This window comes from Aquarana catesbeiana, linkage group LG08 (assembly GCF_042186555.1).
Source record: "Aquarana catesbeiana isolate 2022-GZ linkage group LG08, ASM4218655v1, whole genome shotgun sequence".
NCBI lineage: Eukaryota > Metazoa > Chordata > Amphibia > Anura > Ranidae > Aquarana > Aquarana catesbeiana.
The window spans coordinates 249075967-249093018 of record NC_133331.1 but is presented as its reverse complement, the minus strand read 5'-3'; the positions used below and the strand labels follow the sequence as shown (position 1 = coordinate 249093018).

The 17052-nt window shown below is 42.2% G+C and overlaps 1 protein-coding gene across 1 annotated transcript in view; it reads right to left on the bottom strand.

Annotated features, from left to right (window-relative positions):
• Positions 1 to 17052, bottom strand: part of SLC43A3 (solute carrier family 43 member 3) — a 598240-nt gene that overhangs the window by 526545 nt on the left and 54643 nt on the right. Inside the window, exons 2-4 of the mRNA XM_073596989.1 lie at positions 11562 to 11616; positions 9177 to 9224; positions 6027 to 6194 (exon numbers count right to left, since the gene is read on the bottom strand). Coding sequence (XP_073453090.1) covers positions 6027 to 6192 — 166 coding nt within the window. The 5' untranslated portion in view covers positions 6193 to 6194; positions 9177 to 9224; positions 11562 to 11616. The remainder of the gene's footprint in view (positions 1 to 6026; positions 6195 to 9176; positions 9225 to 11561; positions 11617 to 17052) is intronic.

The following is a 17052-nucleotide window of genomic DNA, read 5'->3' as shown; positions in this document are numbered from 1 at the left end:
TTCTCCACTCCCGCTGATGACCTTCCTCCAATGCTGCGTCCCGCTGATCTATCGGCGCCGATGTCCTGCATTTCTTAAATAACGATGGGGGCGTGGCAATCGGATTACGTCATCAGAATGCCACGCCCCCTTGGGACATCACAGACCCATCATGCCCCGGGCTGTAACATCATAAGGGGCGGGATCACCGGATGACATCACCCGGTGACCCCGCCCCGTGCCTATATAAGTCATTGGGCACAGCGCACATGGCATTACAGCGGGAGACAGCGACAAGTCAACATCGGAAGAAGAGAAGAGGGGAGAAGACGACGAAGACCGGGCAAGAGCTAGCATAAGAGCAGGCAAAAGAGCAGAAGAACCCGGCAGAAGGCACAGGACAACGGGAAAAGAACCGGAGAGCGCGGAGAAGAGACCCCTGGAGCTGCATAATAAAAGACTTGTCAAAAACTGTCTACTGTATTTTTTAACACTACACTACTTTTTTCCCCCAGGTGAACGGGTAGGGGTACCATGTACCCCATACTCATTCACATAGGGTGGGGGGCCGGGATCTGGGGGCCCCCTGGTTAAAGGGGGCTTCCAGATTCCGATAAGCCCCCCGCCCGCAGACCCTGACAACCACCGGGCAAGGGTTGTCGGGAAGAGGCCCTTGTTCCCAAAGCACCCATCCCCCATGTTGAGGGCATGCGGCCTGGTATGGTTCAGGAGGGGGGGGTGCTCGTTCGTCCCCTCCCTTTCCTGACCTGCCGGGCTGCGTGCTCGGATAAGGGTCTGGTATGGATTTTGAGGGGACCCCCACGCCATTTTTTTTAAAAAGTTTGGCATGGGGGTCCCCTTCAAATCCATACTAGACCCAAGGGCCTGGCATGGACCTGCGGGGGACCCCACGCTGTTTTTTTTCTCGATTTTTTTTTTTTTTTTAGCCTGCTTTTTTTTTTTTTTACATTGAGCGGGAAGTCAGCTGATGACTCATCGGTTGTTAAGGACACGGCGGCCGGCTTCCTGGCCCCCTCCTTAGCAACTGGCTATATACAGTGTAAAAAAAAGAAAAAAAAAACGCAAATCGCAGAAAAATGGTAAAAGCGCAGGTCCAAAAATGTGGCAAGCAACGCAAAAAGCACTGTAGAAACACTCGAAAGCAACATGCATAGATGTGAATCGAGCCTTACTGTCCTGCTAGTGCACCGCTCCAGTGTGAAAGCCCGATTCACACTGGAGTGAATAGAGCCACTTCTTTAGGGCGTTTTCAGGCACTATTTTTAGCGCTATGGTGCCTGGAAAACGCCCAGTGTGAAAGGGGCCTCAGGCAATAGAAGAATGGCAATAGTGATATGACGTTTTACATAAGTAAGCAGCTGCAAAATTGTACCCTACCCTGGAGGGAAATGCTGATTTTCTGGTCAAAAGAATGGCACTGCAACATGCTAACGCACTTAACATGTGTTGCAATAACACACACTTTACGCCACCGCATCCTACTGCAAAGGTATGGATGCTAGCATTATGCATTTTGTCAGGAGAGTTATTCTTCCCAGGGAAGATTCAGTTTCCGTTGCCTGTGTCCTTCAATCGATGAATTGATGGATATCTGAGAGATTCATGTCAAGAGGCGGTGACACTTGTAAGCCAGTGATCGCATGACTTTGTGGCAATCGCAATACAGTTGGGACCCAGAATCTTGCGGTCACCATCACCCATGAATTGCTGAAAAAGCAGATTATTAGTGCTCTTGGCGATCTTAAATGCTTAGTCGATTTTGTGGATGAACTAGCATTTGTTGTTAGCAATGTTCCCCTAGGGCAGTGCTGCTTTCAGTGACAATGAAGAGGGCTATAAAGCCCAGTCATTGGTCAACAAATCCGTCATCAGGCAGATTGGTTGTAAGTGCCTATATGATGACAAGTTTTTCCCTCTGACCAGAAGTTATGACTATTCCAAGAGACACAAAGCTGCTCAACCCTGGATGTCTTCAGTTTGCGGTACAGATGAATGGTGCTCGCAGTCAGCTCTTGATTGCCGTATAACAGTGTTTAAGTTTCATAGAGCAGCACACATCCTTGGAATGTCGACTGTTTTATTGGTCACAATTAAAAGTCACATGTTGTCAGGGCTGGGCTCAACCCATCCTTCTCTGAGCTGGCAGCTCAGCTGTTGGCTAATTTCCAGCTCTTATCTCTCTCCACAGTTACTCAGCTGTTGTTCATATCCTGCTCGTCAGTCCTGCCTACTTAAGCCATCCAGTCCAGAAGGTCTCTGCCTTTGCCTTGGTCAACATCACAAGAAACATCTCCTGCGTTCCTGTTTAAAGACTGGCTTTGCTGACATCCCTTCTGGCTCCAAATCCTGCTTTCTGTTCCACTACTTTGATCCCTGACTTCTGGCTTGGCTGACTATCCATTCCGCTTACTGAACTCTGGCTATGTTTTGACTACATTTGTTTTTTTACTTTTATTATTAAGGGAGTGTGATTTAACGATACTTCTGTCTCGGTCTGATTTCATGGTTTCTGACACATGTACATCCTAACGCTAACCACTATTTCAAGAGCAATCGGTGGTTAGTTTAGTCTTCCTCTTCATAGGAGGTCGAGGCTCCAGTGAGTTCTCTCTGTCCAGGACTCAAGATCCTTTTGCCTAAATAAAATAACTTCAAGAGCAAATGGAAGGTTGTCCAAGAGCACCTCTCTGAAGGATGCACAGCTTCATCCCCTACAGGAGTCTTGTTGATGGGAGACACCCCCAAGCTAGTGTGGCAGATTCCAATAAAAGTGAAACTAACATGTCCCTGACCGAATGTAATCTTCAGAGGCTACGGGCGGTGCAGCTTCTGGGTGCCCAGGATGCCGAAAGGAACTGTTGCACCAGGTGTTTATGATTCCCAATAAGTGGGTCTTTAATTGGAAGATCTTGCCCATATCACTCAAGTACGGGGCCTCCCCAAGCAGAACCTGTTTGCATCACCATCCATTCACAAGGTGCCTCTCTTGCTACCCTCACTTGTTGCTGGAGGAAGTGGATGCTCTCACTCACCCAAGGAATAGTCACCTAGCAGATGACTTTCCTCTACTGCCTTTGGTGTACAATGAAGTTTCAGGGGACACTGTTGTCTTAGGGTCTCACTATTATAGCAAAAATGCAGATTGGCCCACAGGCCTTGGGTTTACCCTAGCCATGGAACTCAGTCCAGACCAAGCACTTCAGCTAACAGTGTTTCCACAACACCTGTCCCAGGATGAACTGAAAATTGAAAGGAAAGGATTGGAGGACTCAGGCCGTCCCCTGGAAGTGGCTTAATCCTTGCAGGGTTCCTAAATAGACGTCAGCAAATTCTATTTACTCTGAAGTCTGGAACAGGTTCACAGTCTTCACAGATGAGCAGGATTTTGATCCTCACAACCAGTTTCCCAGTTTTTCACATGGATCTGGATCTGGGGTTCAGCCTAATACCATAAGGGTTTAAATTTCAGCCATTTCAGCTTTCCTCAGGGAAAACGGGTGTATGAGCTACCAGGGGAACGCTTTAGGAGATCAGTCCTGAGGCTTTGTCTTGAGGAGCAATAACGTTCCCAAGTGAGTTTTTATTCTGGTCCTGGATTTCCTTGCCAGGACTCAGTTTGCATCATCGGATAACAGTCATTAGTGGGACATCACTCAAGAGGGAGTATTCCTCAATAACTTCAGGCTAAACTGCAGTGGGGAAGAGTATCAGATCTGCAAGCACTGGGGCTACAGAGTCCTACATCTTTTTCTTTCTGGACAAGTTGGTGCCTATGCCCCTCGAGCACCTTTGTTCACAAAATGGCTTTTGTTTTCATCTTACAAAGATCCATCTTTTCCGGCACAGACAGTACCTAACCTTCACAAACTGGATGTACCATGTGTCTAAAATGCCTACCTTTAACCACTTCACGCAAAATCACGTACCTGTACGTCATTTGCTTGAAGTGGTTATTCCGGGTTGATGCCTGCAGTTGCAGGCATCACCCCAGTACCGTTATTTAGAGCGAGCGGTCGGCTATCTCATGTTAACAACCGATGCGGCTAACGAGCCACTCAGCTGTTATCACGAGCCGTGGGAGGGGACGTCCCCCCCTCCCGTCATTTTCTGCCGCTCTGCCCCGACTGTTTGGAGTCTAGAACGAAGCCAGTAATGGCTTTGATTGAGTCTCCTATGTAAAAACATGATGCCGCAATGTCACTTCCGGTCTACTCGGCTGCCAATGACGCCGATTTTAAAAAGGGACAGTGTTCAAAAAAAAAATGATAAAATGAATAAGATTTTTTTTTCAAACCGTCCCCGACCCCGTGAGCTTGCACACCAAAGAAAACGCATACATAAGTCGCGCCCGCAAATGTAAACAGTGTTCAAATCACATATGTGAGGTATCGCGATCGTTAGAGCGAGAGCAATAATTCTAGCAAAAGACCTCCTCTGTAACTCTAAACAGATAATCGTTAAAAAATCGAGTGCGTGCAATTTTAAAGTGTAACATGTTGGTTATCTATTTACTCAGCGTAACGTCATCTTTCACAATATGCAAAAAAATAGCTAACTTTTCTGTTCTCTTATTTTTTTAATTAAAAAAAAAAACGCATTTATAAGACCGCTGCGCAAATACAGTGTGACATAAAATATTGCAATGACCGCCATGTTATTCTCTAGGGTCTTTGCTAAAAAAAATAATATAATATATAAATAATATAATTTTTGGATGTTCTAAGTAATTTTCTAGCAAAAATACTGATTTTAACGTAAGCAACAAGTGTCAAAAATAGGCTTGGGACTGAAGTGGTTAAGCCGCTTCTTGACTGATGCGTTTCCATCAGTCAAGTTCAGAGGAGGAAGCTACAGCAAAACCTTGTCATCTTGGAGTGTCAAGGTCATCCACAAAACATATAGTGCGGCAAGAGACTCCAGAAGTGGTAGAGGCTCTTTTAGCTATGTCAATTTTTACATCTTTAGGTTCTTGGCAGCCCATGCTAAAGGTCTATGGAGACATCTGCAAAACAGCTGGCTGGTTGCTGCAGTGCACCTGCTTAAAGCCCTATTTTTCATCTGTCATAAAAACGGAACGGACGAAAAACGGATGTAAACTGACAAATGGTCAGTTTTTCATCCGTTTTTGCATTGGTAGTGGATGTAAAAAAAACTGATGAACTGAACTGATGAAAAGTGTATGAACTGAACTGATGAAAAATGGATGAACTGAACTGAACTGATGAAATGAACGGTCCCTATGTGTGAAAGGACCCTTAGGCTCCTTTCACACGGACGAACCGTATGTCCGTTTTTCATCCATCCGTTTTCGGATGAAAAACGGACATACATGTATCCTTATGGGATAGCGGATGTCAGTGGATGAACATCCGATGACATCAGTCTTTGCTATGCTCCGTTCCTGATGACGGAGGAAAACCCTACTTTTCCATCCGTCTGCGGATCGGATGAAAACGGACTCTACGGTCCGTCTTTATCCAATCCCCCATAGAGGAGAGCCTGTTTAGCTCATTACTTATCACATGTACTATATTCTACCATGTTGGTGTAAAACAGAAAATTGTATCAAATACTATCATTTTTATTTTGCTGATGCCAATCCATGACAGCATATGAACACTACCTTTTTTGTTATTTTTATGGACAATGGGGGATTACGTTTTAAAATCCTGGCTTTTTTACCATATGTATGCTGGTTTGAGCTATATCCACTTACCATTAGGTAAATCTAATACACCTTTTGTCACAGTGCTCAAATCCGTTTAGTAAGCATACAGGGTGTTCCAGGCTTTCCTATTATAAAGGATAGCATGCTGTGCAAACTGAGTGTCCTAGATTTGCCCTACATTAAATGTTTATTTAAATATAATTTTTGTATAATGAAAAAATTATCAAAAAATCAAACACTAGTAAACTTCAAATTAATTCAACATAATGCATTTCTTTAACGTAATATAAACTTGCTTGAAATTTATCAGGCCTTGCTATCTCTAGCATGCAAACATTGAATATTACACAATACTCACTGTCAGTAGAGTTGGTAGTATGATTTGTAGCATTGTAGCACAGATCTTGAAAATATTGTTCCTTCTTCAGCACAAATACCAGAGATGCCCATCCAAAGGGGAGTCCCGCAAAGCACATGCATTCTACCAGCCCAGTCAAAAGAGTCAACACAAACTTGCAATTCATCTCTACAGGATTCAAAAGAATTTTGAAAAGTGCTTTAAAAATACCACTAAAAAATGCAAGACAAAATATCAAGTTTCAACTTTAGATTGAATGTTATTCTGAAAACAAGTAATGGCAAGTATGTATATATGAGACGTGTGCTGGTGGGAAACAGCAGTAATCCCTGAATTGAATGTGGCCCTATATCTTCAACTTGTAAATAAACTACAACCAATCTATGCTGTCTTTAATTTCCTGAAATATATTCAAGTTTTTTCTCCTGTGTGGTTAATTTGTGGTTTGGAATAGCGAAACAGGAAGGAAAAGCTGAGATTGCTGCAAATGGAACTTTCCTTACATGAGCAGTAATGTCAATCAGCCCGATGAACAGGTAGGCTCATGTAGCAATGTTTTAAAATAATTTCCTGAGTTGTATATGTAAACTTGTCATGCACAAAACTGTTCCAAAGGACCATGTTCACTATATACTGTATACTATATACTATACCATACTAGCAAAAGTGTGCACATTAGTGCACAGGACTTATAAAGAAGAACAGCACTGTACCCTTTCTCAGTGTGAAAGGCAAAAACTATTGGTAGATTAAAAAATATAACTCTTAAAAAAATGTTGTTTAGAAAAAAATCTATCACCGAGAAATTAAACCAGAACTAAAGTTCTGCTGTTAGTCACTGTGAGCAGGCAAGCTTTTATTGCAGAAGAGACATGCATTCTCAAAAATGTAGGGACACTTTTTTTATGTAGGTGGAGTATTATTTTAATTAGGGGTGGGGCATTCACGTGTAGATGTGGCCCAGTAGGAGCAAAAAAGGTGAAAAATGGGCGTAGCTAAATATTGCGTCTGGCTTAAAGGGTGTGTGGCTAAATTGAGTCTGAGATTACTTACAGCATTAATAGCATTAATAGCATTTGTTAAACGGAATGTTACATGGAATGTGGTAATATATAGGGAAAGAAACCAGAGAAAGAGGGATGGAGGGAGAGAGAAATAAATAGATAGAGAAAGAGGGTTGGAGGGGGAGAGATAGAGAGAAAGAAATAGAGAAAGAGGGATGGAGGGAGAGAGAAAGAAAGGAATAAATAAGGGAGAAAGAGGGATGGAGGAAGAGAGAGAGAGAGGAAATAAAATATTAGGACTGTTGGCAACTATGGGAATAGGAGCACCTATATACAGTCATCATCAGCCATACAATATCCTTCCTTTCCAACATAAGTACATAGGAGCAGCCAGCCCTTCACCTGTTACATGCACACAGCCCCACGCATCAGGACAATGCAGAATACAATGACAGCTCGCACCCACGCACACACACTGCAACCTATGCACAGCTACAATCAGCAGGATGCATCACCTCCCCACTCGCAACCATTCTGCACAGGGTAACACATGGCCATCATATGTGCACAGAGAACACAGCCTCATACTGTACAGTACTAAGCACTCACTCTGCTCCTAATTGCAATGACTAAAGACAGAGAGGGACCTGCCAGGTGAGTGGGGGGAAGTGACGTTATGGGCCCCTACCTGTATGGCTTCAATAGGGGCGGAAGCAAGAAAGAAAATCACACCAAACGCTCTGCTGCTAGTTTCTTCTGAGAGCAGGACCGTGGAGCAGTGCAGCCTTTTTATGGGGGATCAGACCCCCAGCATAGTCCGCCCACCCCTGCCCGTGACAAAGCCTATTTTCCAGAATTCTGCCCAGGACATGCTCAGACCGGGACATGGGTCTGAATTCCGTGAATGTCCCGGGCAAATTGGAAGGCAACTATGGACATGTAATGTCCCTTCTGCAATAAACTACACCTACCTGCATCTCTGCTTTTAGTTTTACTTTAATGCCCTTAACTCTGGAGATTGGTCACTGAGTAGTTATTGCACAATGCCCTTTTAGGCATAGGCAGAGAACTATCTTGCAGCCTGCACTCATGTCTATGCAGAGCTCACTGCCAGAAAGCAAGTTTGAAAATGACTTGCTAAGCTATTGCTAGACTTGCCAGGCTTCACAAGTTTGTTGCACAATTGCAGCAAGTCTGCATTGCATGACTCCAGATCAACTCTCTTTGCAAACATTCTACATGTCTGCTGCAAGTTCTGGTTCAGTTATGTTGTGAAATAGTCATCCCACCACAGGGGTCACTCTGGCTGAATTTTCATGCTGTAGACTAGCAAAGCTCTTGCTGTAGACTCACCACTGCAACTTTGCTCTTGCTAGAGACTTGCCACGCAAAGTTGCTACAAATTGGAAAAGTGTCAACTAGAACTTGTGCTTCAAGTGCTCTGCAAGTGTAGAATTTGCCAGTGAAAATGTGCAGCAAGTTAACAGACTTACAATTCAACACTGCCACACATTTGTGGCAAGTTGTCCTTGCTATCTGGGCTAGAGTATATATTCATAGTGAAGAAGTCTTTCCTGAGCTATCCCTCCTTGACCCTGAGCTAATAATCACTGTCCCTCAATAGTGTCCATTTCTCTACCACACATTTGCCAGAAGCGTGCCAGAGTTACATGGGGGCCCTTATTTAAAAGGTTTCCTCACCCAAGATGGCCACCAAAGGTCACCAGAGATTGCAGTTATTCCCTCTGTTCCCCAGCTGTTCCCTCTGAGGCACTGATAGAGTTCACAAGGGTGAAAATTTCCCATAACAAACTCCACTCTATCTGCATAATGGCACAGTGCCTCTTACTGGATAGAGAAAAATCTGCATCTGCCTACAAGCTAATCACTGAAGGTTAGAGCACAAATCATGGAGCCTGTTATTTGAAATGTTGTCCACCATATTCTGGAAACAGGTTATTAAGGGATATGTATGTATGTACTGCAGAGACTGTTCATTGAGAGGTAAATGCACATATCCTGAAGACGGTTAACTAAGGGGGTTCATGCAAATACTGTGAAACAAGTCACTAGTCATTGAGGTGGTAATGCACAAACACAAAAAATATGTTTTTCTCTAAATACATATAGCTTAAACTGTGAAAACCTTTTAAGATGTCAGTAGGCTCTTTGTTCGGTGGCACTTCAATGAAACCTAAATAGAGAAGACAAAACAAAATGAATGCATATATTCACTGTAATGATATACTCCACTTGGCTCTACAAAGAACCCTTAATATCAGTGTCTAACCCATAACAGTTTACAATCTAATGACCCTACTACACTCATACAGACACAGTAGGGATTATGGTTACCGTATGTACTAATATATATAATATTCCTAACAATAAACTGTATGTAAACCTTGAAATATATTTTCATTATGTTTGACATCATAACTCATTGTATAACTTTTTTTAGCAAATCTATTTTTTTTTTTTTGTGAATCTTTTGCAAAGTTTGTTACCTGGGGATCCTGCCAGTAACATCACTTCCTGCTGCAGGTTGACAGTGCTAAGCCACTCACAATTATCAGCAGCATTGTCAGCTTGCCATGTGCACTCCTTCAATTGTCTGTTTGGCTGCCTATGAGGTCTATAAGACAGGCAGCCCAATTGCCTACAGAATGACTCATGACAGGTTGACCACATTGCTGCTAAATGCAAGGCAACAATGTCTACAATAGAAAGTGCTTTTACTAGCATAATGAAAAACAGATTTGGGGCTTACTACACTTTAATTATATTTACTCACCGCTAGGGAGTCAAGGGAGAAGTGCTCCCTATAATCCTATTGCTGCCCTTTCATAAAATACAGTCTCTGTGAAATAGTGGTGTGCTGGCAGGGAAAGTAATTTTAACAGAGCCCTACTACAGAACTCTTACATACTAAAACTGTCCACTCTGCTAGTTAAAAAATAATAGAGGACATTAATAAGTTCTATCACACAGAAAGGAAATGCTAAACAGAAGTGGTGAGGCAGCTTATGCCACAGATTTACCACATGGTTACAGCTTGAGTCATAAATTCCTCCCTCAGCTGCTATAATAAAGCCAAACTCTGAGTACCTTATTGTACATCTGTTTAGAAATAAAATGTATCTTATCTACAGTGAAAAATCTGTTGCAGACCTGTGCAAATCTACTTCTGTTGGCTGCCCAGAATTACCAGTGCAGAAAATGGTCACATGGATTTACTAGGTTAGAGGGAGCCTCATCTGTGTCTAATGCCACAAGCACACGATCGGACATTCCGACAACAAATGTTCGATGGGAGCTTGTTGTTGGAAATTCCGACCATATGTAGGCTCTGTAATGGAAATTTGTAAGTTCTGTATATAATTGGATTCTATTTTGTATGTATTGCACACTGCCGTCACTGTGCACACGGCACTAATAATGTTTTCAGTACATGTTTACATTCTTTCGAATCCAGACTAGAATTAGCCTGCCTATGTAACGCCCCTTGTTACCATAAACGTACAATTGTAATATTAATGTGATACCTACGTAATCATGTGTATAAAAACCTTCAAATGCGTCATAATAAAACAGAACAGTTATTTGGAAAGATCCTGAGCGTATCTTTTGTGTCTGTTCCCTACTGCAGTAGTTATTATTAATTTGGAACCACTAATCAATATGAGGATAGGAGTTGCCTATCATCAATTTAACCAAGACAGCTCCATCGGAAATTTTTTGTCGAAATTTCCGCCAACAAAAATTTGAGAGCTGGTTCTCAAATTTTCCGACAACAAAATCCGTGTCGTAAATTCCAAGCATGTGTGCACAATTCCGATGCACAAAATTCCACGCATGCTCTGAATCAAGTACTAGACGGAAGTGTTCGGTCTGGTAAAACTAGTAACGGTTCGTAATGGAGATAGCACATTCGTCACGCTACACATTTTTGAATCTTTTAATGCAGCACATTCTTTTCTTCTTTATAATGCTAGAATTATGAAGTTGTTTTGCTGCTGATATTCACACAGAGTTCTCACAAACTGATTTCTTTATTATTTCTTGTGATCTCATGAATAATATTTTTTATTTTTTTTGTCAGATCTCCATAATAATGTTTTGAATTTATTTTTATAGTGAACATTTTATCGTAGTAAAATTGGTAGCATGAGAAGTTCATATAATAGTGAGCACAATCTGGTCCAGGACTCCAAGAGATCAGGAACAGCACGAACCTGGCTTTGGCTTGTGAGTTTGCCCCTCAACCCCTTATTTAGGGCTTGTAAGATAACTTCCTCACAGAAGAGGCGTTGGCCCTCCTCCATTTCCTGCATTTTGCAGGCTGCCATGCAGGCATAGTCCTCTTGAATATTGGGGGGATTCTGAGGGCAGTATTAGCCTGCCGAAATAGCCCAAGTGCTGCCTCCTCCAGGTTCCTCCCCTTCCTGGGCCTTTTTTTTTGAAGGTGGATGGGAGAGACTTGGGATTCAGTCAGGCTACTGGGCCCAGCCACCTCCTGGCTGCCACTTACCCCTGCCACCTCCTGGCTGCCACTTTCCCTCAGCCTCCTCCTGGCTGAGGCTTTCCTGTGTATGAAAAAGGGACATAGTTTTAGTTTTTTGTTCATCAATCACACACAATTTTCAGTTCATGACTGTTGCAAATTGAATGTTGACAAATAAAAAAGACTATAATTCTGACCCCAGCATTTTTCATTCCCAATCATTTGTGGCCACTACTGTCTATTGATATGTAAAACACTTTCTTAAATCAGAAATTAGTACTCAATAATAACATCTAGTTAACATCATTAATTTTTTGCCAATAAATATGTTGAACAATGCTATTACTGGCTCAAGTAGGGCTCATCCACATCTTCCTGGCTGGAAGCCCCAGGTTGGAGGTCGGAAGCTTAAGCTGGGGTGGAAGGAAGCGTTGAAGGAAGACTGGAGAGTGCTGGCCTGGGTTCACTGTGGTCTGCCAGCAAATGCAGTCTGTCATAGTACCACAGCCTGTGTACATAAATGTAATCTGCTGCTGCTCCTGATCTCATGGAATCCTGGACCTTCTTGCGCCCCCTATTATAAGTGCTCCTCATGCCACCAATTGTGGACTTCAAATAGTTGATGGTTGCCGTGAGGATCTGTGGCTTAATTCCAACAATTGATCCAGCGCTGCTTGCCTCTTTCTTTTATTGTTATAAAAGGGGTGGTTTACCTGCCACAGACAGGGCAGCTCCCTGTACATATCAATGAATATGGGGATAAAGTCCTGATCATTCAATATATCCATTTTCTCTGCAAGACACAACACAAGACAAACCCTAATGTCAGGCTAAACTCTCCTAATCTTGTCCCAATATAGGCCTCAATCTATAAACAGTATAGGCCCAAGTTAAAATTGTACCTTCGTTATTACGATTGGCGCTTCCACTACTCCTTTCTCTGCTCACAGATCATATGTAAGACACACACGTGTTACGTTTTATATACACTGCGCATACGTGAAACTCCGCCCACCTTATATCTAGTATATTCCCGCCCCTTCTCTTTCGGCGCAGTGGGAGAGCACATGGCGGAGAAAGAACAAGTGCATGAAGACAGCAGCAGCGACGACAAAAGCCCAGAGCCACGAATGTCCCGATCCCAGAGGAGATTTAAGGCCTAAAATATGTCCTTTGTAGACATGGTGGAGATGGTGGACATCTTGAAGAGGGCCGACTATGACAGGAAGCATGGACCTTACCCAAACCCAAATGTGAGAAAGGCCAAGATCATGACTAAAGTGCCGAAGAATTTTGGGGTGCGGCAATCCAAGGATCAACTGAGGAAACGATTGTCAGACCTCAAACTGAGGGAGCAGGATCAGTACAGAAGGATCAAGAGAGTGCTGCCAAAAAGTAAAGTATTTTGTCGTGTGTTCCTATTATTATTATTACTCGCATGTTGCTCCATGTGCTTTTCTTTACTGTTGTACAGTTTAAAATGGCAACTTTCAGGTTTGTGGGCACAGTAATCGTTCGTAGTAAACATAGTTCATTCGCCCACTAATACAATGTTTTTTGCAGATGCAGGTTAACTACATTTGGTCATGCCTATTTGTATTAAAATTAGTTTAGTAAATTGTTGTCTAGATGTGTTTGTAACTATAATGAAATGCAATCTAGATTCAGTGTAAGGGGAGGACTTTCAGCAGCTGTTTACACATCTGGACACAGGAGCACTAGTGTGCGACACCAGAACAAACTTTTTTTGCAAAATTGTGTTTTTATTAAACTTTTATATATATTTTTTAAGCAAACAAATACAGAATTGTAGCATAATGTAGATTACATAGATATTAAAAATACAATGGTGTCAGAAAAGAACAAAAAAAACCCCCAAAAAAACCAGTGGAGTATAAGGAACATACAAATAAAGTCCATGGGTGCAGAGCACAGGGGTGCTCTGCACATCAAATCAAGAAAAACATGAGTTAAACAGCTCGTAAGTAGGTCATTTAAGTTTCAGAATCAGAGAACAATCATATGGGAGAAGAGACATAGGTTTCATGCAGGCCATATGATATAAGGTAGAAGACTCAATAAGGCATCTAATGACCTACATGGAGATAAGGGAGTGGGGAAATGCAACATGGGCACATGTAGCACAGTAGCAATATAATTTAAGATATGGTAGTTGGCATAGAGGTCCCGAATTCCGATCGATCCCAAGGTTCCCACAATTTATCAAATTGGGGGGATAGCATCCTGTACTGAGGCTGTTAGATATTCCATTCTCCGAATTTCAGCCACTAGATGTAGAAATTTGGACCAAGGAGGAGGTGAATTGGAAAGCCAGCACATAGGGATAAGCCTTTTAGCAGCTAATAGAATATAAGAAAGAAGCCTATTGGCTTTTTTGGTTATGCCAGGGAAAGGGAGACCCACTAAATAGTTAAAGGGATCGATCAGAAGGGACACATCCATCACTTTCTGTATTAGGAGCCGAACCTCATGCCAGAAGAGTTGGATCATTGAACATATATATAAAATATGAAACAAGGAGCCTGTATCTGTCCCACAACGCCAACAACGTGGCGAGACTGAGGGATCATATTTGTGAATTACATCAGGGGTTTTATACCAAAACATGAGGATTTTCACAGACGTCTCCCTTTGGGTTACACATTTGGAGGATTTGGAGATAGAGGACCAAATCTTATCCCATACTTGGACCGAAATAGGTCTACCTATTAAATCAGACCACCTCTTCATATAGTGGTGTGTGGCTTCAGTAAGGGGTGTCGATTCATGGAGGATGAGATGAATGGAGGATATTAAATGCAATTGATAAGGTCCTTGAGCACAAAGGTATTCAAAGGACATTAATCCTGCCCAGCAGAGATAGGGGATATTTTGTCCAAGCTGATAGAGATTTATTGATGTCTGTAACTAGAGGCAGGAAGTTAGCTGAGTAGAGAGAAGAGTAGGAATGGGTAATAAGAATACCTAGGTATTTGAGGGAGGATTTGCACCACCTATAAGGGTATTATTCCTTGAGTTGTGATAGTAAGGGTAATGGGGTGTGTATGGGTAGGGCTTCGGGTTTAGAAGTGTTAACCTTATAACCTGAGATGGCTCCAAAAGAAGTCAGAATTTTATGTAGTGAGGGGAGAGATTTCAATGTATTGTTTATAGTGAGCAAGATGTCATCTGCAAAAAGTGACAATTTATATTCCCCCTGTCGTATCACCACCCCACGAATATCCGGGTGATTACGGATGGACTCGGCCAGGGGTTCTAGACATAAAATAAAAAGTAATAGTGATAGAGGACATCCCTGTCGAGTACCATTTGTCATGGGGAAGCCAGGCGACAGGAAGGATGACATTTGCACTTGGGCTGTAACTGTTGAGTAAAGAGCTTCTATAGCTTTTAGAAAAGGGCCCCTAAAACCATACGTCTTTAAAACAGTAAACATGTAAGGCCAACTCAATCTATCAAAGGCCTTTTGTGCATCCAAACTTAAGATCAATGCCTGTCGAGAAGTTCTGTCCAAAAGGTCTATTAAGTCAATTGTACGACGAGTATTGTCCCCTGCATGCCTACCCGGGACAAAACCCACCTGGTCTCAGTGAATCAGTTTGGGGATAAGTTTAGATAGTTTGGTTGCCAGGATTTTGGTAAATATTTTATAGTCTGAATTAAAAAGAGCTATAGGCCTGTAATTATCTGGAATAGAGGGGTCCTTGCCAGGTTTTGGGATGACAGATATGTAGGAGTGGGAGAATTGTGAGTGAGGAGATGTACCCTTAAGCAGGGAATCGTAAGAGTCAGCATATGTGGGGACAGGATGTCAAAAAAGGATTTGTAATAGAAATAGCCCATCAGGACCGGGTGATTTATGTAGTGGAAGTTTCTTAACTATGGCCAAGAGTTCCTCAGCTGTAATAGCTATATTCAGATTATCTAAATCTTCTGAAGACAGTTTAGGGAGTTTTATGTTGGAGAAAAAGTTCTCAAATTTCTCCTGAGTGAATTTGAAATGGTTCTCTGGGCATTGCACGGGGACAGTGTGTTCTAGATACATTTGCCTGTTGGAGGAAATCAGGGAATTAATTAAATGGGCGTGGGTGTAATTTGTTGACTAGCATTCTATGGGGTTTATTGGAGTATTCGTAAAATTTTTGTTTTGTCCACAGTAAAGACCTAGCTGCCTTGCCAAGGTGTATTAGTTTGATTTGTTCTCTGAGAGAGATCACCTCATGTAGTTTTGACACTGTGGGGCCACACAATAGCCTTTGCTCCGCAGTAACCAAAGCGGATGTAAGGGATCGTATAAGTCCATTTCTATCTTTTTTTAAGCGAGAGCTTTCAGCTATGCAAGCACCTCGGAAAACAGTCTTGTGTGCCTCCCACAACATAGAAAAGTCAGAGACTGACCCTAGGTTATATTGGAAGTATTCTTCCAGATTCTTTGCTAATATAGTACGTGAGACTTCAGATTGTAGGAGGTGATCATTTAGTGTTTAAGATTTAGTGTAAGCTCGGGAGAGCATAAGGTCTATCATGATGGGAGCATGATCCGACCATGTAATAGGCGATATGTCGGATTTAATCACATATGGGATGAGTGGAGTCGAAATAAAAAAAATGATCTAGACGTGAATACATTTTATGAGCTGAGGAGTAAAAAGTGAACTGTTTAGTAGAGGGATGTTTGATCCTCCATGAATCGAAGAGTTGATGAGATCTTATACATTTGCGAAAGGAATTGGCTTGGGATATAATCTTTTTAGAGGGTGTATTATTAAGGAGGGTTTGTCTATCTCTGGTGGGTGACATTATCAAATTAAAATCCCCACCAATGACCATAATTGGTTGTGAGGAATACTTAGGGCAGTCAAAGAGTTTGTTAAGAAAATCAATCTGGTCTGTATTATTGGCATAGAGATTAACGAGAGTGAAAGAGGAGGTCAAATATTTGCAGTCTAAAATGAGAAACCTGCCGTGTGGGTCTACATGAGATTTTTTAACCTTAATAGGGCAAGACTTCTTAATCAGAATCGCAACTCCCGCCTTGCCCGAGGAGTCCGAGGCAAGGAAGGAGGTGGCAAAGAACCTCGAGGCAAATTTAAACGAGCCCTCCGACTTAAAGTGAGTCTCTTGGATCATCACCACATCTGCTCCTGAGGCCCTGAAATCCTTCAGGGCCATCCAGCGCTTGTGAATGGAACCAAGACCCTTCACGTTGTACGACATGATCTTTAAAGCTATGTGTGTGGATTAATCAAATAGGCTTGTGTAAAGGCAATGAATCTAAAGAATAATAAAACATAGAAAACAAAAGAGATGCAGATAGAATGATATACAATGACCACAACCGCAATCTCATAGTACCGATACAGTAGTAAATATATCTTATAATAAAGTTGCATTCGGTTAGAAAAATACGGAAAGAACATTGTCAACCTACAGAGCTGAGTGATGTCCATGGACATAGCAAAAAACATCTAACGAGAAAAATAGAAAAAAGAAAAAC